The sequence below is a fragment of the Panthera leo genome, chromosome E1 (genome assembly GCF_018350215.1).
Source record: "Panthera leo isolate Ple1 chromosome E1, P.leo_Ple1_pat1.1, whole genome shotgun sequence".
Classification (NCBI taxonomy): domain Eukaryota; kingdom Metazoa; phylum Chordata; class Mammalia; order Carnivora; family Felidae; genus Panthera; species Panthera leo.
In genome coordinates this window covers 59,192,650-59,216,077 of record NC_056692.1, presented here as the reverse complement: position 1 = coordinate 59,216,077, position 23,428 = coordinate 59,192,650, and the positions used below count along the sequence as shown (strand labels likewise).

The window sequence follows — 23,428 nt, the reverse complement described above, 5'->3', positions numbered from 1 at the left end:
AAGGATTTTATTCTTAAATCCTCTTACATGTTAAACAATTATTTCCATTTCACCCGCTGACCTAGCTGGCTTTCTAAAGCCAAATGAAATGCACATGTTTCTATCAGGGAAAGGAGGAACTCTAAACGTGGCCCGAAAATTACCCGTCTGGGGACCCGCAAGCTGAACTCTTACAAACTTTGGTCTGTACTATTAATTTGATACACCAATGCAATCTTAAAATTTTAATGCCACATTTAAGCTGGAAAGTGAAATGCTACTTGGGGGGGGAAATCAGGTTCAGTGAAAGAACAAGGCTAACACATAACAGTTTATTAATGGCAAAGGGTCAACTACCAACTAATCTATTTAATAAAAAGTGATCTAGTTGCGCAACATTCAAACTTCCCGTCTCCCGTGGCTCATGCGTGGCTCGTTCGTGTCACACTGAGGAAGATTTCCACCTCCAGGAAATAGGGACTAACTAGTACCAGACCAGTCCTCCCACCATACACAACCAGAAAACTGAACAAAACATATAAAACACTTTTTCAGACATCAAACAACATGCAGCACAAGAATGTGGTCCTGAGAGAAAGCAAATGAGGTGAGCCCCGAGATCACCGAGCTTTCTGTGTGGGTATTCAGGGCTCCAGGCAGAGCAGGGTAGGATCACTGAGCTGAGGAGGCAGAGAGGACAGTTCGTGGAGGCTGAGGCAGCTGGGTCAGATGGGCCAGAGTACCAAAGGGGGGACAGCTGCACAGAGGGGGAGCTCCAGAAAGCTACACGGGGTCCCTCGCGTTCTCGGCCAAGCACCTGCCCGAGCGGGCAGCCAGCAAGACGGCAGGAGGCCGCGCAAAGAACAGCTACCGGGTGAGGCCGGGCGTCCACGCTCCAACGAGTCAGAATGAAGAGCCCTCACTGAACACCCCGAACACTCAGCAGAAAGCCCAGAAGGGCCACACCTTCGGCCCAGGACTAACCGAGACCCAGAGCAAAGCCTCCTCTAGACTGAGAACCATCCCACTTTTCCTGTGCAGAGCCAGTAGCAAATATTTCAGTCTTGCGGGCCACGCGGTCTCTGTCTCGACTACTCAACTCTGCGGCTGCAGCATGAAAACAACACAATGATGCGGCTGTGTTCCCAAGGGCTCTATTTACAAAACCAAGCCATCGGCCAGAGAAGGCCTACGGGCCACAGCTTGCCAGCCCCTGATCTAGACCCGCTTTCACAAAGCTAGAAAAGAAGGCTTGAAAAAATGAAGCTGATCCCAGGTCCATTAACTTCCTGACCAAACAAAACCCAACACCGTGTAAATGAGGACAACAATACCAGGGGGGCCGGGGTGGCTCAGTCAGTTGGGCGTCCGACTTTGGCTCAGGTCACGACCTCACAGTTTGAGTTCAAGCCCCGCGTCGGGCTCTGTGCTGACAGCTCGGAGCCTGGAGCCTGGAGCCTGCTTCGGATTCTGTGTCTCCCGCTCTCTCTGCCCCTCCCCTGCCCGCTCGCGCTCACTCGCTTTCTCTCTCTCTCTCACAAAAATAAACATTAAAAAAGTTAAAAAAAATAATAAATGAAGACAACAATACCAGACACTCCCCAATGCAACATTCACCATATCCAGCATTCAACCAAAATTACTAGATGTGAGGAAAAGCAGGACACTGGAAACCATAAACAGAAGAAAAGCAGTTAACAGAAACAGACCCAGAAACGACAGTGATGATGGAAGTAACAGATAAGAGTGTTAAAGGGGTATTACAAATCTGTGCAAGGATTTAAAGGAAAACGTGAATATAAAGGGGAGAAATATCAACCATAAAAAGAACCAAGTAGAATTTCTCGAGACTGAAAATACAGTATCTGACGCCGGCTGGGCGTGACAACATATGACCCGCTGCGGAAGAGGAAGTGAGAGCAGCTGAAGACGGCAGTAGACACGATCCGCCCGGAACAAAGCGGGGAGGGAGCCTCCGTGGAGCTCCACGAAGCGTGGAAAACAGCTGTAACGGGAGCTCTAGCAGATTGAAGGCAGAAGGGGGAGGAACGGGAAGAAAAATGGAAACGGTGTGGCAGTACATTTTCCAAAACTTGGGGGAAAACTATGATCCGGAGATCCAAGAATCTCCGTCGGCCACGAGCAGGCTCCTCACAAAGAAAACTGCACCGAGGTACGTCGTAATGAAACGGCTGAATCCCGATGAGAAAGAAGAATCTTGTAAGTAGCCGGGGGAACAGAAGACACGTGACCCGTAGAGGGGACAAAGCCAAGGCCGACAGCACACTTCCCACGAGGACGAGAGAAGCCTGAAGTGCCCAAGGGAAAAGGTCAAAGCAGGACTGCACACACAGGGGAAACAGCCCGCAGAAATGACACTGAGACGGACACTCCCGGACAGACAGAAGCCGAGGAAACCGAGGAACCCGCTGCCGGCAGACCAGGGCGACGCGAAGACAGATGATACCAGATCCAAACTCGGAGCCACACAAAGTAACGAACACTGGAAAGTGAAATATGTGGGTGGACAGGAAAGAGGGTTTTTCCTATTTTTTAAATGTCTTTAAAAGGTTGGTGGCTATTTTAAGAAATAACAGCAATGTAGTGTGGGGTTTATAACACATAGAATTAGGGGCGCCTGGGTGGCTCAGTCGGTTAAGCGACCGACTTCGGCTCAGGTCACGATCTCGCGGTCCGTGAGTTCGAGCCCCGCGTCGGGCTCTGTGCCGACGGCTCAGAGCCTGGAGCCTGTTTCAGATTCTGTGTCTCCCTCTCTTTCTGACCGTCCCCCGTTCATGCTGTCTCTCCCTGTCTCAAAAATAAATAAACGTTAAAAACAAAATTAAAAAAAAAAAAACACATAGAATTAAACGTACAACATCAACAGCACAAGGATGGAGGGACAGGGTAGACCGCCGGGAGGGTCTCACACCACAGGTGACATGGGCCAGTCAGTACCTGAAGGTACAACAGGAGAAGTCAAGGATAGAATACTGCCTGAAAACAACCACCAAACCTCTGCCAACAGGGGTTTATCCTTAGACGTATCCTAAGGTAATCTTTTTTTTTTTTATTATTAATATTAAAAAAAAATCATGCAGAAGGTTTTAAAAATTAAGTACAGGAAAATAAAACGTTTTATAAAGATAACTCTACCGATGCCTACTTCCCATCCGTCCCATAAGCGCGGACCATCCCAGAAATGTTTAACACAGATAAGCACGTATGACAAGCACAGATTAGCACAGATAAGTTACGTGTACATATTGCTTTTTAAGAGCACAGATAAGGCTGTGGCCATACAGTTTGTTCTATGCCTTCTTGTGGGATTTCACTTCAGTTTTGTTTTTTTTTTCAATTTAATAATATATCTTGGAAACCTTCCCGCAAAAGCACATGTAATGACCTCACTGTCTTTACTAAGCGTGCAAGTCCAGTGCCCAATGTACCATAATGTAACCAATCCTCTGATGTCGGGCACGAGGCCATTTGCAACCATTCAGAAGTACTCAGTGAATGAATGAGCAACTGCTGCCATGGATATTCTTACAGAACACTGGAATAATCTCAAAATGCCGGTTTTCCACATTTGCTTGGATTTATTCTTCCTGGATTTAAAACAGGCTCACAACTCTATAAAGACGATGATTCCTTAAAATCAGGCCGTTTGTAAAAATATTAACATACTCTACTTTCAGAACACGTCTCTACATTCAAGCCATCAAACGAAGAATAAAAATAATCTACGGGATGAACCTTAATCTACTGAGCATGAAATTCTTCTCAAGAAAAAAAGATACTGTCAGGCACAATCCGGCAACTACCTCTCAAATGTATTTACTGAAGTGAATATATGTTTAGTTAAGTGAAAACCATCAGTAATCTAATAAGGCAAGAAAACATCGTAAGTTGAGATCCTGTGGCTACAGTTACGTATAGTAACATAAGACGCTAATAACCAGCAAACGCATCGTCAGCAAGCATGTCCTGGGAGAGCTTACAATAAGCGAGGTCAGAAAGGGCCTCCTGGCCAAGCCCCCGCCAAGGAGGACAGATGGGGGTCGGGGTGGGGAGCGGGAGCAGGAGCAGAGGGAATCAGGCAATCTCCAAGCCCACTGCAGGCATGCTCTTCGGCACCTGGGGTCCCGGACGGCATCTGGAGTCGACACAGCACACGGAGCCCGACGCCGCCCAGGGGTCACTGCCGGACGCACTGGGCCTGCGGGACCCAGGCGGATCCGAGACCAGGGAGAGTCTTCGGGTACCCAAAACTGAAACTCAGCAGAATATGAAGCGAACCAGAACTCACGGAAGGAACTCAAGCTCTGGGATTCAATAGCGGGTCCAGCCGTTGTCAGGGCAGGGAGTCGCTGAACAGAAGAAGCAGGGGCCTGGTGACCAGCACCGGCAAACAAAGAAGCCAATCTAGGTCACGGAAATGTGGCTTCGGGCACAGTTCCAAAGTCCAGTGGTCAGCGCCAGGCCTTGGAGTTAAGCGTCAGCCCCCGCACCCCTTCTCCCGGCGGGGCCCCAGGAGAGCCGAAGGACCTCCCGCTTGGCCCAGGACAGCCCTAGGCTAGCGAGCCCACTCCGGGAAAGGAACACAGAGTAAGAGTCAGGGATGCTACCAGCAGCAGGAAGAAGGAGCCCGCAGCGAGCTCACGTTCGGAGACTTCCCCGGATAGCGGCTCACAGACCAGGTCCTGCTGGAATAGAGCATTTCATCTCCAGAGCACTGTCACTAGAAAGAAGGGGACCGTGATGATCTCTCCTTCCCAGCCTGATCTGGTAGATGCCCAGAACTGTTTTGATGAGAATACTTGTTCTGAATGAAATGAATTTGATGTCTAAAAAACCTGTGAGAGCTATTATTGAACGCCTAATGCTTGCCACGATGGCTTGCAAGGATCCATTCATTCTCGGTAATGTTCACAATGATTTACGGGAAGCATGTCGTAAGTCTAGTTTTTGATAAATCTGCAACATTTACCAGAACCTCACATAAACACACTTGGGTGGAGCGTGGATCCCAGGAGAGCCCACACCCTCGGAGGGAAAGGGGCCGGCATCGCTGTGAAGGGTTACAGGAAAAAGGAAGGCAGGCAGCTCAGCCTGCCCAGTGCGGCCCTCGGGGGCAGTCACCTCAACAACACCTGCCCCTCACCAACCGATGAAAACTGCAGGCACAGTGTGCTGTCTCGACAGGGGGCAATTTCCACTCTTTTTCCTCCAAATAGTTGATATTTAAGCCACCGCACAAAAATGGGACGGAGCTCATTAGGAGCTATGCCACGGGCGTGTGCGGAGGAGACGCGTAGGTGCCCGCTTCCCTAAGAAGAGCTGTCGCTCGCTGCGCCCACAACCTGGGCAGGCGACCTGGGCACGCGACCGCACGTCAGCGGTCCCCAGGCTTCACAGACGTCACCCTGGGCAATCGTCCCAACCACGCTCCCCTTCCAGATGCGAACAGTAGGGCTGAGGCCAAGGGCACAGCGGAAAGGAACCAGCTCGGGCCGAGGTCAGTCTGACACCAGATAAAAAACACGGCTGCCTCTTCCATTTTTAGAAAAGGTCCGTTGGGATTTTTGGAGTCTCCGTAAGAAGAGGCTTTAAACCAACAAGGAATCTCACCCTAGGCCACACCAAGAATGGACTAAGGAGAAGGTGGAAGCCGGGACCCCTGGGTCGTGTCAGATCAGGGCTCGGACCCCTGGCCCTGCTGCTGAGCCAACAAGCCTGCCGAACCGCCCAGATCTCCGGAAGCTGTGGTCCGGTCAACGTATGGCCGGGGGCACTATGCTCAGTGAGAGCGAACGAGCACAGCAGCCAGGAGCAGGTGTCAGGAGGGTGGCTTCCCAGCAGGAGGGAGCCTGACAGGGCCTCGGCAGGGCTGGTCCTGGCCGCCTTCTGTTTCTCGAGCCAGGTGCTGGTCACATGTCTGCTCACTTGGTGACAACGCACAGAGCACTGAGGATGTGAACTTTTGCTTTGGGCTTTAGTGAAGTTTGCTAAAAATAAACCTGAAAACCTGAGTGTCACTTCTATGAGCCTAAGCAACTATATTTTGTACGGGTACCTAGCACAGGACCCAGAAGAAAGCAAAAGGCCCTGAGCTCAGAAAGGGCCAGAACGGTGCTGGGCCCGACGGCAAGAGGACGCAGGCATGGTCCTCCACCGCAGCCGTGACCCAGCCCTCGCTGCGCCTCCTGCCTCCCGTCCCCACACCCTGTCCTGTCCTCGCAAACCGTGTTTGCCCACAACTGAGGGCACACCGTGACCTCCTGTAGCCCAGACCTAACTCTGTTCCCACAGGCGTTTCCTAGTACAAACTGTTACAGGAGAACAAGACGGGCCCAGCTCAACCTCTCTACAGTCAGCCCGCCCAGCCCTGGCCCGCCCAGCTGCAGCCGGGAAGGGGCCGGGCCGTGGGGTCCACCAAGGGCTGTCGCTTCAGGAGGGGCCAGGGTTAACAAGGGGACGAGGTTTCACTGCGAGGGGCTATGCGCCGGCAGATGCCAAGCAAGCACTTGCGAAACGTTATGGGTCAACCGCTTCCCAAACAAGCCTCTCTCCCTCGGCCTCTGTTAAGCCGCAGGATTCCCTTCTCCACTGACTGACCTCGCTCTTCGCCCTTCAAGAACTTCCATCCACCATCACCCCTATGGAGTCAGTTTCCAAAACTCTTTCTCCAAACTTGACTCATGCCTTCAAGTTTAAGGGCACCTCAAACTCAACCTGTCTAAAACCAAGTTCGTTAGCTTTCCTCCAGAAGCACGCCTTTCTCTCAGTTCACTTTATGTTACTAATCTCTTGGTTCCAGATTTAAACACAACAGAAACCTTAACAAGCAAAACAGATCAGGGGCACCTGGGTGGCTCAGCTGGTTAAGCATCCAAATCTTGATTTCGGCCCAGGTCATGATCTCACGGTTCTCACGGTTCTCACGGTTCGTGAGTTCGAGCCCCACATCGGGCTCTGTGCTGGTGGTGCACAGCCTGTCTGGGATTCTCTCTCCCTCTCTCTCAAAATAAATAAATATAAACCTAAAATAAATAAATAACATATTAAAAAAAACAGATTAGACTTGAAGACATCATCATATATACATGTTTAGCTTAACACAGAGATAGCTACAGCAGGAAATATTTTTAGCCACATATAAATAAGGTAGGGGGACGGGGGGGAGCAAGACAAGTAGAGACAACCAACAAACACGATCCCGTGATTGTGATCAAGGGCACATCCACAGTGACAAGTCATGTTGAGAGCAGCGATCCTGGATATGATAGGATGTGATAAGAAGGGCACTTTCCCTCCAAGTTCTTCCTCCCCAAACCCTATAACCCCTATCTTATCAAGTGAAAACCTTCAGATGCACCCCGACAGAGGACCGGTCTACCACACCCCTGCCCAGGGCTCCTCTGAAACCAGGCTGAGAGCCCACACGTCACAACTACATGTGGCCCGGTGTCCTGGGTGGGGCCCTGGGGCTGACGAAGGAGGACAGCTAAACACGGGAAATCAGAATGAAGTGTGGGCTTTAGTTGTGACAAAGGCAGCATCCGTACTACAGGATATTAGGAAGAGGGGAGAGTGGGTACGAAGTATACGGGAATTCTGTCTTCTCGATTTTTCTGTAAATCTCGAACAGTCCTAAAAAGAGTCCCTTCAGAAAAAAGAAAAGGGTAAGAAAGCACCAGTTTTCCTTTCTCCAAATTACTCACCCAGCCTGTGATCATCTCCTCCTCAGACCGTTACTGCTCCCTTCTTCACAACCCACCCCGACTCAAAAACCTTCGAGATTGTTGCTTTCCAAATAAATGTCCTTTCTCGTTTTGAGAGAGAGGCGGGGGGCGGGGGGGAAGAGTGCACTTGGGGGGGGGGGGGTGGGGAGAGGAGCAGAGACAGAATCTTAAGCAGGCTCCAAGCTCGGTGCAAACCCCGACACAGGGCTCAATCCCACGACCCCGGGATCATGACCTGAGTTGGAATCAGGAGTTGGAAGCTCAGCCGACTGAGCCCCCCCCAGGCGCCCCCTGAACGTCCTCTCCTTACCCTACATTCAGGCCTTTAAAGACCTGGCTCCGGTGCCTCTGGCGCCTCAGGCGCTCCGCCCGGCTTCCCTTCCCCACTCCACCCTGCCCCACTCCACCCCGCCTTCCCCTTCCCCACTCCACCCTGCCCCTCGGCTCCCAGGCTAAGATCCCCCTACGCACCCCACCCCACCCGGCCACTCTGGCTTCCACCTGACTCGAGGGAAGCAGCCAGGTGTGTGTCGCCCCCAGCTCCGTTCTTCTGCGTCACCCGGCCTGTGAGCTGGTCCCCACCCCTCCCTAACTGGGAGAGAGGGCCAAGCCTTCTACCAGACACGCAAAGCGTGGCTAATGCGGTGGCCCTGCCACAGCCACCCTCACTACCCCCCACTGTGCTCTCAAAGGACCTTCCTTTCGTGAACATGGGACGCCACCCACACTCCTCCCTGGAGGGGCCTTCCCTCCACCTTCCGGCCAGCCAACCCCTCCCGGTCCCCACATCGGGCCCCACCCCCTCCGGGACATTTCCTCAAGCAGACTCCTTTCCAAACCCACCTCCAGCCGCCGGTCACACCCCTGCCTTCCACCGAGCGATAACACAGTCTGGGGCCACTAGTTAGACATCTCAGCATCATCGGTCTGACCCGCTAGGCTGGTCTGCCCACGCACCGATTTCACGGTGCTCCCAGAGCTCGGGACCGGGCCACACTCCCTCTTCATTCCCACCAAGGGACCGGCAGGGCAGAGGTGCTTCCTCGGTGGTCAGCGAACAGTGAGTGAGCAGTGGACGAGTGGCGGGGCCCCGGGCTCCAGAGCGGCCAGCACGGCGCGGTCTCTGCCAGCTCTGGCCGCCGATGCCCACGTCCCCTGAGGGGCAGGAGAAGGCGACAGGCTGAGGCCAGATCCGGGCTCCACTGCTCACTGGCAACATGACCTCCGGTGAATTATCTGACCTCTTGCCTCAGTCTCCTCAGCTGTAAATGGGTAAAACAGTACCTGCTCACAAGGCTGTTCAGTAATCAAAGGGGCCTCAACATGGACACCCGGCCTACAGGGAGTACGACCCAGAACAGAGCAGTGAACTTCCTCCTCAACTTACGATGGGGGTGCATGCCCACAGATTTGTCGTAAGTTGAAAACAGCGTAAGTCGAAAACGGACGCCACGCACCTGACCTACTGCCACAGCTCAGCCCAGCCTCGACGCGCTCAGGACGCTCACGTTAGCCTACGGCTGGGCGAAAGCATCCTGCACAAAGCCTATCTTGCGATACGTGGGATTTGCTGAATGCCGCGCGAAAGGTGACAAACAGTGGCTCTATGGGGACAGGATGGCTGTCACCGAACCGGCTGCCGACCCCGGTGATCGCCGGCTCACCGGCGGCCGGGCTCCCTGCCCAGCATCACGACCGAGGACCGGACCACGTGTCACCAGCCCGGGAGGAGATCCGGGTTCAAAATCCCGAGGAGGGTTTCCACTGAACGCGTGTGGCTTTCACACCCTCGCAAAGTCGAAAACTTGTAAGTCGAGCCGTCCTAGGGCCTGTTGTTTTCCCAGAAGCAGAAAAGACATTAAAGCTGGGGGCTGGGACAGTGTTAATGCTGATGTAGTTCTTGGGTGTTGTGGGGGTTTCCCGAGTATCCATTTTATTATTATGCTTCAGATCCTACAAGGACAAGGGTATCAAATACAGGTAATTCCAGGAGTGCCTGGGTGATGCTGTCGGTGCACATCCGACTTCGGCTCAGATCATGAGCTCCTGGTTCGTGGGTTCAAGCCCCATGTCGGGCTCTGTGCCGACAGCTTGGAGCCTGGAACCCGCTTCGGATTCTGTGTCTCCGTCTCTCTCTTTGCCCCTCCCCTGCTTGTGCTCTCTCTCTCTCTCTCTCTCAAATAAATAAATGAACTTTTTTTGAAATACGTAATTCAAAATAACCCTTTAATGACACACAGTAAAATCTTGGCTGCAGAGAGGGAGTAAGAGGGAAGACAGAGAAGTAGGAAATACACCAAAATATTAACAGTGCCGTAGTGGGATTTTATATAATTTTTATTCTCGTCCCATTTTTCCCTATTTTCTAAATGTTTTACAACGACATGTGTTATTTGTGTAATCTGGAGGAAAACAAGTTTCCAAGGAACTCAGTTTCGTCAATAAAAATGGTAAAATATTTTTCAAGTACGAAGACCGCTCCCAGCATAGAGTTTTATTTAAAAGGCGAAACTCTTCTGGGCAAACCGTCCTGCCTGCTGACCAGGTAACGACGCTTTCTCAGGAGAAGCGCTGCGTGGGTGAAGTGAGGGACCGAGCGGTGGCTCTCCGGAGAGGGTCCTGAGCCGCACGGCAGGCGTGACCCGGGCTCTGCCACTGCCAGGCCAGGCCAGCCGCGGCCCGGCCCGGCCCAGGGCGCCGCCGGTGCACGGTGAAGGGGAAGGACAAGGAAGGACACACAACGGCGTATGCGGGACATCGGTACAGGAAAGAAACACAAGGCACCTGGTGTCTCCACAATGCTGCCGCCTCTACGGAAACTCAACCTGGACCCGAGCCAGGGCTCAGAGGCAGCGCAGGAAAAGGAAATGCCTCATTTACACGTGACGGTGCTTGCGTGCTCGTGTACCTTTAAACTGATGGTCCCATCAACCCTTAAGGATAAGAGCAGCAGCTATCCAAGAGAACACCAGCGCCGGCCCATCAGCAGCGTCCACAGGCCCGAGGACAAGGGTGCAGCAGGGACGAGCGAAGACAGACGCCCGAGGGGACGGGGCCTGGGGACCATTTTAAGCAACACTTGCAACATTTCCCACTGAAACGCTCTTTAAAGAAAACTTTCTCCAGTCTCCAGAGTCAGACACATGCTCTTTCCCCTCCCAGGTGCCCACGGTAGCTCACCCCTCTCTCTGCTGCATCCAGCAGGGCCCCCGAGTCCTTCCGCCGGTGACCGAGGCCCACTGTCCTCCGTCCCAGGGGGCGCTCGGCCACCCGCACCTCCCCCGCACTGGCCCAGCTCCCCCCTCCTCAGGGCGCCCGGCCCACGCCCCCACCCCCTCACGCAGGTCCTCTCACACACACCCACACACACACACCACACACACACCACACACGTTCCCCCCATTCTCTCTCTTCCTGTCTCTGCGGCCAGTGCGATCTTGCCAAACTCCTGATTGTGCCACTACCCTGCCTTCAGACATTTCTTAATCATCCTTAAGACAAAACCCAAATTCCCAGGGCCCTGCGAAGCTTGCCGGGACTCGCCCTGCCCGCCTGTCCATCCTCATGGACTCTCCCTACTTCTCCAGCACGGTCCCGTCCCGTTTACCTGACCACCGTCTACCGAGCACCTACTACCGAATGTCACCCGGTGAGAAGCTGGGGACGCAGCAGTGGACAGAACAGAGCCCTTCGGAGCGGGGCTGACAAACAAACGCGCAACCTGGTGTCCGGGTGGCAGAGGGAAACTCGGCAGGTGGGGTACGGGTGGCCGGCAGCTGTCTTAGGAAGGGGGGAAACCCGCTCGGGGACACCCGGCCTCCCTCTCCCTCTGGGGAGAAAGGCGGCTCCCCAGAGGCCGTGCTCTCCCTCCCAGTGTTTGCACACCTCGGTGCTTCGGCCAGCCACCCTCCCCGCAGCCCCCCTCCTGCCCCACCCCACCTCTCCCTTCCCCCCAGCTAACTTCTGCTCCCTTCCAGTCCTGACGCAGTCTTCCAGGAGTCCCTCCCGCACTCCGTACGCAGCTGCCACCACCCCAGTGCCCTGCCTCCTGGGCTGAGTCAACCCATCTTCCCCCAAAAGACTGGTAAACGCCTAAAAAGCGGGAGTTGTTCACCAATGAATCACCAATACTTAGCACAGTGCCTGGCACAGAAAGGCGCTAGACAAGCATCAGCTCAATGACCGAATTCTATAAATCAGGTGGTTGTGACTTCACTGCCCTTTTCCCCACCCCCACCCCAGCACCTGACCTACCCACCCTCGCACCCTCTCCACCCTCTCACTTGCCCCACCGCACCCAGCACGGAGCTCAGCCGAGCGCCTCAGGCGTGCAGACACTGCAGGCAGGTAGAATGCCCGAAATCACTGCCTTGTTACTCGAGTGCAGATACATAATTGCCACATTGTGCTTTTACTCTGTAGAAGAATGTCATTTTCCTCACATCAGATGCGAAGAATCCCTCCAGGGCCACACCAGTGTCCTATGCTGCTTAGACCCGATCCCAGGCTCTGTGCCATGAACCTAAGTGGTACTGAATGTGCATGATAACCACTATTTCCACACAAACCATTGAGAAACCCTGAAACTCACTTTTCAAAATTTATTAGAGACAGAAAAAGAGGAAAAAAAAAAAAAAAGAGAGAGCATGAGCAGGGAAGAGGGGCAGAGGGGAAGGGGAGGGGAGAGAGGAGAGAGAGAATGAATCTCAAGCAGGTTCCACGCTCAGTGCAGAAGCCAACACAGGGGTGATCCCATGACTCTGGGACCATGACCTGAGCCGAAATCAAGAGTCAGACGTTCAACAAACTGAGCCACCCAGGCTCCCCACTGAAACTCACTTTTAATTTTTTTTAATGTTTGTTTATTTTTGAGAGAGAGACAGAGTGTGAGTGGGGGAGGGCAGAGAGAGAGGGAGACGTAGGATCAGGCTCCAGGCCCCAAGCTGTCACACAGAGCCCGATGTGGGTGCTTGAACTCACAGACCTCGAGATCGTGGCCTGAGCCAAGTCGGACACTTAACCGACTAAGCCCCCGGGCGCCCCTGAAACCCGCTTCTGACAGCATATTATCCCAGTTAGGATTTGGGCATCTCACTGCATGCAGAGTGTGCCTCAAACAACAATGTAAGTCAGTATTAACCTCTTAGTAGGTCTGCGTCCCCAAGTGCTGTGGGTTAGTAATTCAGACACCCCCCTCCCCCCTTCTCTGCATCCTAGTCCGGGGCAAGTGACTCTGTGAGGGCAGTGGAGCCAAATCCTCGCCACCAAGAAGCAAGTGACGGGGGGGTGCAAAGGGGACAGAGGAGAGCGTGCCGGGAGGTAGTGACCAGCACTGGAGACCCCTCTGTGCACAGAAACCGATAAGCACAGACTGAAACCCCACGTGTCCCCCCACCTCCACTGCTGAGGGGCCCACGGACGACACAACAGCAGCAGCAAGGAGGAAACCTAGTGCCCAGGTCTTGCTTCCAAAGCCCGTCCTCCACAAGGAGCCGGCATCACGGAGGAATGGCTGACTCCAGGGCGAAGGCTGGGAAATTCGAGAAGAGCGGCAGCATCTGACTGCGCGGCAAAGTACAGAAGCGTTCAGAACCTCGCACGTCAAAGTGGCCACGACCTGCAGAGGCCCTATGAGCAGGAACACAAAGCAGGACGGGAGTGGATCCCACGACCGAAGACAACGCTACTGGAAGGAAGCAGGACCACGTGCTTTCCGACCGGATGCTCTGAAAACGGCGCGTCGCTTCAACCGGGCTCCCGCCCGAGACGCCGGGGCCGAATCCGCGCGAGGGCGCCGTCCGTACACGGCAACTGCCCGGCACCAGCGCAAAGTATCAAGGCCAACAAATCAGCCGACAGTAGACGCTGGGGGGGGGGGGGGGGGGGGGGGGGGGGGGGGGGGGGGGGGGGGGGGGACGGGGGAGGACGGAGGGGGGGACGGGGGAGGACGGGGGGGGGACGGGGGAGGACGGGGGGGTGGTGGGGGGACAGGGGAGGACGGGGGGGGGGACGGGGGAGGACGGGGGGGTGGGGGGTGGGGGGGGCGGGCGGGCACGAGCTTCTCAGGCAGACAATGCAGTTGTGGACGCGCACGGACGGAGGGGCCGCGCAGCAACGTGGACGCGCCTGAGCCGCCGAGCTGCACGCTTAAGAGCCGCTCCAGTGGTAAACACGTTAGCTGATTTCACCACAATAAAAAAATGTCAAGGTGAAGAAATTCCAAGGCCGAGAAGCTCCTTTTATTTAAGGAGGTCACGCGGACGGCACCGTTAAGGGCAACGAGGGATCCCGAGCGGGGGCGGGGAGGGCAAAAATCGCCAACAAGGCGGTGCTGCCGGGACAAGCGGCAACATTTCCATGCGAGCTATGGATTAGTAACAGTCACGTATCAAACATATACAAACACAGAGAGAGAATGATAAAGCAGGCGAGGGAAGATGTAAACAGGTAATGAACCCGGGTAAAGGTACCAGGGAGTTCGCTGAACTAGTCTTACAATTTTTCTGTAAGTTTGAAATTGTATCTAAACTAAGAAACAGAAAATAGTACCAGTCAGGGGCTCCTGGGAGGCTCAGTCAGTTGAGCATCTGACTTTTGATTTCATCTCAGGTCATGATCTCAGGGTTGTGAGATGGAACCCGCATCGGGCTCTGTACTGACAGTACAAGCCTGCTTGGGATTCCCTCTCTCTCTCTCTCTCAAAATAAATAAATAAACTTGGGGGAAAAAAATACTACTAGTCAAGAACAAAAGCCACCTCTGAAAGCAAACTGACTTGGGGGTCAAATTATCACTTGTTCTCAGTGGTCACCTCTCCTCCAGCCACCAGGGCGCACCCCCCCTCCCCCCAGAGCTGCACCTGTCTGACAAGTTCAGGCTCAAGAACATGATCAAAGCATTAATTATCACGCCGAACATTTCCTGGGATAACATTTTCTATACACTTAACTAAACTTACAAGAAGAAAAGAACAGGTGTCAAACTTCAGCTCTAGCGAAACAAGTAATGGTAGATGCCCCAAGTACTCTTTTAATGTCTTCTCAATAAAGGCAGGAAAGAGTCAGAAACCTGGAGAACACCGTCTATATATAATCCACATGCTATCCTGTTAAAACTCGAGCTTTAGAATTCTACAAGGTGATAATGAGGAGAAATGTTCTTATCCATTTCAGGACTACTTCCCCAGCACGTTGTTCAAAATGGAACACGGCACATTTTTTAAAGCAGGTTAAAAAAAAAAAAAAAAATCTATGTAGATGGTCCTTTGTGGCTCCTGAGCCTCCCATGACAAATGCCAAGGGCCAGTTCACACGCTCGAAGCGCAGAGCCAGGGTGCCCGCGCTGGCCGCCCGCTCTTTCAGCGCCAAGGTCTGACCCACCTGTAGACCCCGGCCCCTGGACGGTCACCCTGCAGCTCGGGCTGCCTGGCTTTGGACATGGTGTCTCACTCGGATCCCCGCAACTCTAGCCCCATCCCTCCAAACCCTCCACTCCACCCCCGGTCAACAAGATCTCTCCAAACACAAATCTCTGCGTGATTTTGCCCCACTTAAATCCACACGCAGCTCCCCACCACCAACCACGTCAACAGTCATCAGTTGCTGAGAGTTTCATGCTGGGTCCACGTAACTGATTTGTACGGGTCATAAATGCAGTTCAATGCAAATGATTTACCTATTTAACGTAAAGGCAAAGTTTTCCCCATAATCGTGCCATTCTCACCTGTAAAACACACATGATGGGGTATCGCAGTTTGGTGTTGATGCGTCTGTCTGTCCTACTGGACGCTAGGGTCCCAGAGAGCACGGCACACTGTGAGCAAGAAACCGTGCTCGGTAAACTACGGTAAAGGTCTCTGGCCGCCTGCCCCTGCCACACTTGGGTCGATGTTCCTCCACTCACAGGACAGGACACGGCTGGGTGGGCAGTAGAGCGAACCCCTCCAGGGCGCACGCCAGAAGTCTGGGTCAACGGGAGGCCCTGACAGTGGCTACGTGCTTCCATACAGGGCAACTGCCTTCACAACCCCACAGAGCTCTTCGCAAACACAAGCTCCAGAATGGGAAGGGCGTTAACAGGTCCCTTTTAGGTCTGCTCTTAAATTTCTGGTCCTCTCTGCTTGATATTTTTGGCCAACCACCTGATATCCTCAAGCCCTGCTTCCTAATTTAAGTCTGACACCCACTTTCTTTTTAACTACACTAACGAGTCTCAAACTTTTGAGGATAGAACACCTTTACACTCAAAGATTACTGAAGACTCCCAAAGAGCTCCTTTTTAAAAATAAAAACTTTTTTTTACATGTTTATTTATTGAGAGAGAAAGAGAGAAGAGAGAACGCTGGAGCAGGGGAGGGGCGGAGAGAGGGAGACAGAATCCCAAGCAGGTTCTGTACTGTCAGTGCAGAGCGGATGTGGGGCTTGAGCCCACGAACATGAGACCGTGACCTGAGCCAAACAGCCCCTCAAACAGCTTTTTCCAGTATTTTCCATCTTAGAGGTCAAAATAAAAAAAAGAAGAAGAAGAAGAAGAAGAAGAAGAAGAAGAAGAAGAAGAAGAAGAATGTATTTCCAGGCGCACCTGGGTGGCTCAGTCAGTTGAGCGTCTGACTCTTGATTTTGGTTCAGGTCATGATCCCAGGGTCATGGGATTGAGCCCCACTTAAGGCTACACACTGAGCGTGGAGCCCGCTTAAGTTTGTCTCTCTCCCTCTGCCCCTCTCCCTGCTCACACGTGCGCACGTGCTCTCTCTCTCTCCCTAAAATAAATTAATTAATGTAAATAGTCCTCTATCCTTTTTAAAAAAAAATGTTTAAAGGCATGTATTTATTAACGGATTTAAAATTATAAATTCGTTATATATTTCAATAAATATTTCTACGAAAAAGACATTTTCAAAAAACCATTGCAAATCTCTCTAAGGTCTGCCTTATCAGAAGGCCACTGGACTCCATACTGTCTTCCAACCTGCTGTGACGTGTCGCTTTGGTTGAAGCGGATGGAGAAACTCTGGCCCCACAAAGATTCGCAGGTGAAAAGGGCAAGAACATCAGCACGTCCAAGTAACTGAGAACGTGCTTCTCTGACATCACATCGAAACTCGGCAAATTGTAGTTTCTTAAAGGTTAGAAGCGACCTATGTGCACAGAGCACTAAACGGGCTACCCGATCTATCGGAAGCACCACCCCTTACGATACTAAAGCCCAGTGGCCTCCCTTTGAGTGGATCTCTTGCCCACGGAGCATTCGGTAAGAGTGCGGATTGGCCCTCTGGAAACACAGGCTCACTGAATTACGCAGACGTTCCAGATGAGGGCACGTTGCACTCCACGTTTCGAATCCCCAAAATCCTGTCCACTCTACGATCATCTCGTCGGAAGAGTGGGAAGCTGGGCAGCTCTCAGGGGCAGACACAGGTTTCCCAAAACTCTTCATTTTCACCGGAAAGCTCAGATTTTATCCCGGCCACGCATCCTGTCAGTCTTCTTCCTTGAAGTGACAGCTCATCGTTTGTTCTGGAGGAAACATCTGCCGGAGACGCCAGCCCGAGCACCCAGGGTCGCCGTTAGCCTCCTTTCGGGTCCAGCGCGGGCACCCCGCAAGCAGCAGGTGGCCCAGCCGGGGCCCCCGCAGGGCTCTTCCCAGGGCCACCCGCCACGCGGAAGGGGACGGCGGGCGCCAAGGGGGCGAGATCTGACACAGCCCATACTTGTTACGGTGTCACCAGGGGCATCGTCAAGTGGGGTGGAACTGTTCGCCGCGATCGCACAGCGCAGGGAAACAGCAGCCCAGCACCGGCTGGGCGTGACTCACGCCCTCGCCACTACCCTCGCCGCTTCTGCACCATCCGCTCAGATCCCAAGGCGGAGACCAGGAAAGGCCACTGCCACCTTGCACTGCTATCGTTAAGTCATCTCTGCACCCGCTGTGGGGCCCAAACTCACGACCCTGAGATCCAGAGTGCACGCTGCACTTGTATTTTGATCCCAATAGGGGAGGGGGAACCCGGAGCCCACCGCCCACCGCCCACCACCCACCGCGGGAACAGCTGAGCGCTCCCTTGGCACACTTCTCTGCTTTTACATCCCCGCCACCGCCCCGGCCGTCTTCCCTACACATTCGGTTTTAGACGCGGGGGCCTCACAATGTGAATTTTCAGTCACTGTGATACCATTCTTTGTTTCAACTAGGCTTTGTTTCTCAAGTTCAACTTCCCTCATCGCGAGCCCCGTAACTCAGGCCCCTTGGCAAGCCGCTTATTTAACTCAAGCCTCAGTTTCCTCAACCACCACACGGAGATAATAATCCCCAGCAATGTAAAGAACACACCCTGTGCAGAAGCCCTTCCCCCCCTCCACTTTGTCCTCAGTACACGTTTGCCATGTACCAAGCACGATCCCGTGTGCTAGCATCGACGAGGTCTCGGCCTTACGACAAAATTTCCGTTCTGGGGGTGGGGATGTAGTGGAAAATACCAGAGAAAGAGAGAGCGATCATGAGTGGCTGGGGAGCTGCTTTCGAGGAGGTGATGGGGCAAGGCCTCTCAGCGGCTGACTGTGGAGGTCATGGGGAGCCAGTTACCAAGAGCAGAGGGGGGTGTGTCCCCAGGCCTTTCCATCGAGGAAGCAGAAAAGGCAGGGCCAGACCACCAAGTGAACCGGGGTGAGGAATCTGCACTGAGCTCCAGGCACTCGGGAAGCCAGGAGCGGTCCCTCCGGGTCAGAACGCCTGTGGGGGGGACCAGTCAGGACGCAAGCACAGCCTTCCAGGTGAAACACGGTAGCTGGCTGGGCCAGGCTCGCGACGGGCAGAGACAAAATGAGGCGATCCCATATAAGATGCACTTTGGAGGCCAAGTCGACAGGCTCTACTCATGAGCTGGACAGGGCCACGAGGAGGAGGAGAAGAAAGAATGAAGGGTAAATTCTAGACTTACAGCTTGAACACCCGAGTGGGGGTTGAGGCAAAGTAGGCATTCAGGAGCTCCAGGCCAGGCCAGAAGTAAAAACTGCCGATGTGAGGGTCGCCGACGTGTGAACGGCATTAAAACCATGAGCCCAGACAAGACCCGCTGGCCAGGGGCATACACAACAAAGAGGAGGGGCCCAAGATCAAGTCCTCGAGCGCCCCACACTAGGCCGTCAAACAGCAAAGGGGTCTGAGAAGGAGGATGAGAGACCTCAGGGGAAGAGCTGGAGCTCTTTCTGTTCGGGAAGACACAGAAGCAAGAGGAGAGTCTCATGAGGGAGGAGTGGCCCACTGTGGAAGGCTGCATAGAGGTCAGACAAGACAAGGACAGAGAAGTGAAGGCCTGTGGAGGGTGGTCTCAACGCCTGATGGGAGTATGTGATAGAGGCCACAAGGTGAGCAAGGTAGGGTTACCCTTCCTTTGTCCACGCGCCAGCCCGCTGCCTCCACTCGGCTCCCTCCACGGCTTACTCAAAGCACAACTTACAAAGTCAGGTGACAATCGGTCGAGAGACTGGTTTGCAAATGGCTTCATCGTTCTCTCCCTACTCCTCCGGCACACCTGTAGGCACCGTGTGTGCGGCAGTGGTTTTCCATCAGGTTTCTGATTCCGTCCCACAGGTGCAAGGCAAAGATCTAACTGAGACCAACTGTCCCCACACGCTCCCTTTCCAGGGGACAAATGAACTCTGATCGTCATAAAGCATCGCGGTAAAACACAAACGGGAACATACGTACACATTGGCGTCAGCCATAGGCCCGCGAATTTTGAACCGCGAATCATTTACGTAAGTGTAATTATTTGAAAATGATAAGCCAAAATTGCTATTGATGCATATACGTATCAATTCAGTAAAAGCAACAGAATTAACCAAACAACAAACTAATTTGATAATAACAGTATTAAACAGTAACTTAATAACTAAAATGCAATAATAGTGGCATTTGAAAGGCAGCGCGGATCCCCCCCCCCCAAAAAATGTGGGAATCCCAACTGAGAGTGGGCAAGGGCTGTGGCTCCCTCTGTCGGGATGCCAAACGTTGAGCGGCACAAAACTTTTTACAGATGTCAGTCAACTTAGCAAAGATGTCAACTTTAGGGATCCTTAACAGCTTCACTAAATAGGACAGCAATAGGGAACCAGAAATACACACACAAAATAAAAGTATATGGAATTGCGTCTCGGTCACAGGGAGCAGCAAAGGCCAAGTCTGCGTTCAGGGCACTTCCCGGCCCACCAGGGCAAGTGGGACGCGTAGGGCCTGCTCCGGGACAAGCAGGCCCACACATGTCGCCTCCCCACAGGCTGCTCCACGAGACTGCTGGAGACAGCCTGGCCTGGACGCCTGTGTGCTCAAGATTCCCAGAATCAGAGCAGCTGCCTGGCGCGGCAGTCACGGAGCACAAGTCACACCCAGGGAACACGCTGGCCAGAACCAGCCCCACAAGCCAGGTTTGTTCGGCCCACAGTGTCGGTTGGACTCCTTCATGTCTCGTAACATCCGAAACAGTGCCAACATTTTTAAATTGGAAGCCTTCACGTTAAAAAAAAAAAAAAAAAAAAAAAAGTCTTCTGGATTCTCAAAGAAAAAAGACAGAGAGAGAGAAAGGAAGAGAGATCTGGCTGAGGCCCAGCTGCCCCTTCAGCTGCTGTGGCCTGTGCTCTCCAGAGCCCACCTTCCAGAAAAATCAGACACGAGTCACATGTCGGCTGCCGTTGATCTCCGGCCCTGTGCCATTCTTCTTATACCTGGCCTGTTTCCTTCACTCATGCTTCCTTCCAGTGCTTAGCATCATTTGGATTTGCAACTCTGTCCTGGCAGGGGTGCTGAGAGGTCTCGTTGGGGCTGAGTCAGAGGAAGAGACTACAAGGGCAGTTAGACGCCAAGCTCCCACACGCTGAACTGAAAATGTTATCTGCTGATTTTCGTCTTCATTAAACACCTTGCAAAAAGGTCAGACACAGCAAACGTTTCTCCCCTGGCTCTTTTCTAAAGAGTAATCTCAGTAATTACTCAGACTCAGAACTTTTCTTTCTCTTAATAACCTATGACAAGCTTATCAGAAAATGTTATCATTCACAAATTAATGTTTTAAGTAAAAGGTCAAAAATATATCCATTCATCAGCTTGAACAGTTTGAGCACGGGTTTAGGGTAGCAGAGGGAACCACATTTCACAAGGAAAAAATAAAAAAAGTCTTCCAGATAGAATGGGGAAAAAAAAATTATTAGACAGTTACTTTAAAACAAGTTCCTTTTCATGTATGCGTAACAACCACAAAAAAAATTCGAACTATATAATTAGTACCAAAGAAGTCCCTAAGACAAACTTTTGTACAATCTCTTCCAAAGACCATCTCTTTTACTCCTTAAACTGCTTTTGGATGAAATGAATTGTCCTAACCCAAATCAATAACCAAAGGACTGGTTACTAGGGACTGACCAAGCACAATCACCATAATGGTGATCTTACATAGTTCAACATCATATATGAAAATATATGTAAGCCAGAGCAATCACACCGTACTATAACAACAACTACCTCTCTTTTACCACTACGATGCTTAAATTTAAAAAAGGCAATCTTGAAGGAAAAAGCAAATCACAAAAAGACAAATTTTAACTGTGCATAGATGGGAAGGTCCCACCCGCTTGCTCTGGAGACCAGGAGGTAGACAGCGGTTAGTTAAGGGCAGGTTCACCAAGATTGGCTGTTTTCTTTCCTACTGGCCATTTATAAGTCACTGTTCACACTCCAACACCATGGAGACCCCCTCAAACCTGGACCCAAGTTCCAACCCATCACCCTCTAACTCCACCGTGGGAGAAATTCTGTCCCCAAGCTACAGCAACGTGACACCACATAAATGGAGGGAAAGTCTGGATCCAAGACCAACTGCTTAGAAGGCGATATGATGAAGTTCATTGTAACTTTAAAACAACCCTGCGTGAATTTGTTACTAGCTAAACATTTGCCAGTAATCTTGTTTCCCAGCATAGCATTTAACCTGGCTTGGACAATTAGGAAAAAAAAAAAAAAAAAGCGAACTAACCACAGAAGTAGGCTCCCCACGTGGGTACAAGTACTCTCTCTCCCAAGGCATCTTTCCGTCCTGTTAATAACAGCACTGAGTATACCAAAGAGTGTGTAAGCACTCGCAGTGCTGCACTTTCCAACACGGTTACCTTTTACTGTCTGAATTCGAACTTCGTTTGAGTTAAATTAACACTGGCCGGTGAATAACTACTAACCAGAACAGACTTTTTCCATTTCCGACCAAACGCTGGAGTCTGAAATGGCTTGTGCTCTTTAAGTTGACTTGCAACGTGTGGCTGGGGAAAAATGACCGCTGCTTCCCCCGAGGACACTCGAGTGGCTCTGAACTTTCTGTGGAAGAATCTACCGGGGCCCAAGGGGGCGCGGTGGGAGAATCCACTTACCCGATCCTTCATCCTCCAGCTCTGAGCTAAGGATTTGGAGCCTTCGATTTTCTCACAGTGCCTCTTTTTCATAAAAGCCAAGGGCAGGTTCCAGTCTGTGAGGTCGGCCTCATCTTCCTCCCCGAGTCCCAGAAGAGGGGACTGCAGCATCTCGGACTCCATCGGGGGGAGAGGGGGTGGGGGAGTCCTTGGCAGCAAGCGCTCGAGAACCTCCAGCCTTAAAAACTAGCGTGTACCAGAGCGGTACATATAAGAAATAAGAAACAGGGAAGGGGGGAGAGTGGAAAAAGAAACGAGCGGGAAGTGTGCGGAGACCCCTACTCGGGCAAAAAAGTCTGACACCCTTCTCTCTAACTCTGCGCGGGAAGGCGGAGGGGGTGGGAAGGGCCGGGCGGCGGGCGGGGGAGACCGGGCGGACCAAGGAGCTCGGCGCGCACACACACGCACGCCCCCGGGTCCCACGCCACGGGCTGCTTGGGGGGCTGCACGTCCCAGGAGGGGCTGCGAGCGGAGCTGTCAGAGGCGTGGGAGACTTCAGGCCTCACGATGACCCTGCTCTCGGCCTCCAACGCCTCGGCCGATCCGAGGACAGGAAGGCCGCCCGCTCTCGGTGCCGGTTCGCCGACCGGGCGGAGGTCTCCGGCCGAGAGGGGAAGAGGTTCAGAGCTCGCGGGGTTTCCCGCAGCCACTCTCAGCCCTGCGGGTCCCGCACTCGCCGGAGCTGCTGCAACCAGAGCCAGGACCGGCCCATCGTGCTCGCCCGCAGCCGGCTCCTCGGCCCCGGATCCGCGCGGCCTGGACGGCCCTGGCCTTCGGCCCCGTGCCTCTCTCCTGCCTGAGAACGAGTCCTGAGGAGAGGGCGACGCGGAGGCGCGAAGAACACAGGGAGTGTGGGCTTATTGGGTTTGGAGAGTTCTGCCCTCTGGTTTGAAGCTACAGTGAAACTCCTCTCATCAGCACATCAAGGAGGACGCCATGTTGCCAAGCCCCAGCATGCATCGCGACCTACGGTGTGACCAACAGGCCAAACTTCCTCAGAACGTTCTGGCCGCGCTTCCCAGAATGCGAGGAGAGAAATTCGCCCCCCTCCCCGCTTCGTTACTATGGTTACCACAATTCAGCTTTCCAGAGTTTATAGCGTTCATTCAATAGATGCGCGATATCGAAGTCAATCCTATAAACGAAACTATGTCAATTTAGTTAATTTTGAAAAAAGCTTTTTATTGTTACAAACGGATCTACATGCTCCTGAAATTTAAGGAATTCACCCCCTTGTTGTTTCTTCCAGATTTT

At 52.8% G+C, this 23,428-nt stretch overlaps 1 protein-coding gene across 1 annotated transcript in view; it reads right to left on the bottom strand.

The window, feature by feature from the left end:
* RPTOR (regulatory associated protein of MTOR complex 1) overlaps positions 1 to 23,134 on the bottom strand; it is a 334,863-nt gene extending 311,729 nt beyond the window's left edge. Inside the window, exon 1 of the mRNA XM_042914527.1 lies at positions 22,136 to 23,134. Coding sequence (XP_042770461.1) covers positions 22,136 to 22,297 — 162 coding nt within the window. The 5' untranslated portion in view covers positions 22,298 to 23,134. The remainder of the gene's footprint in view (positions 1 to 22,135) is intronic.
* Between the last annotated feature and the right edge of the window lie 294 nt (positions 23,135 to 23,428).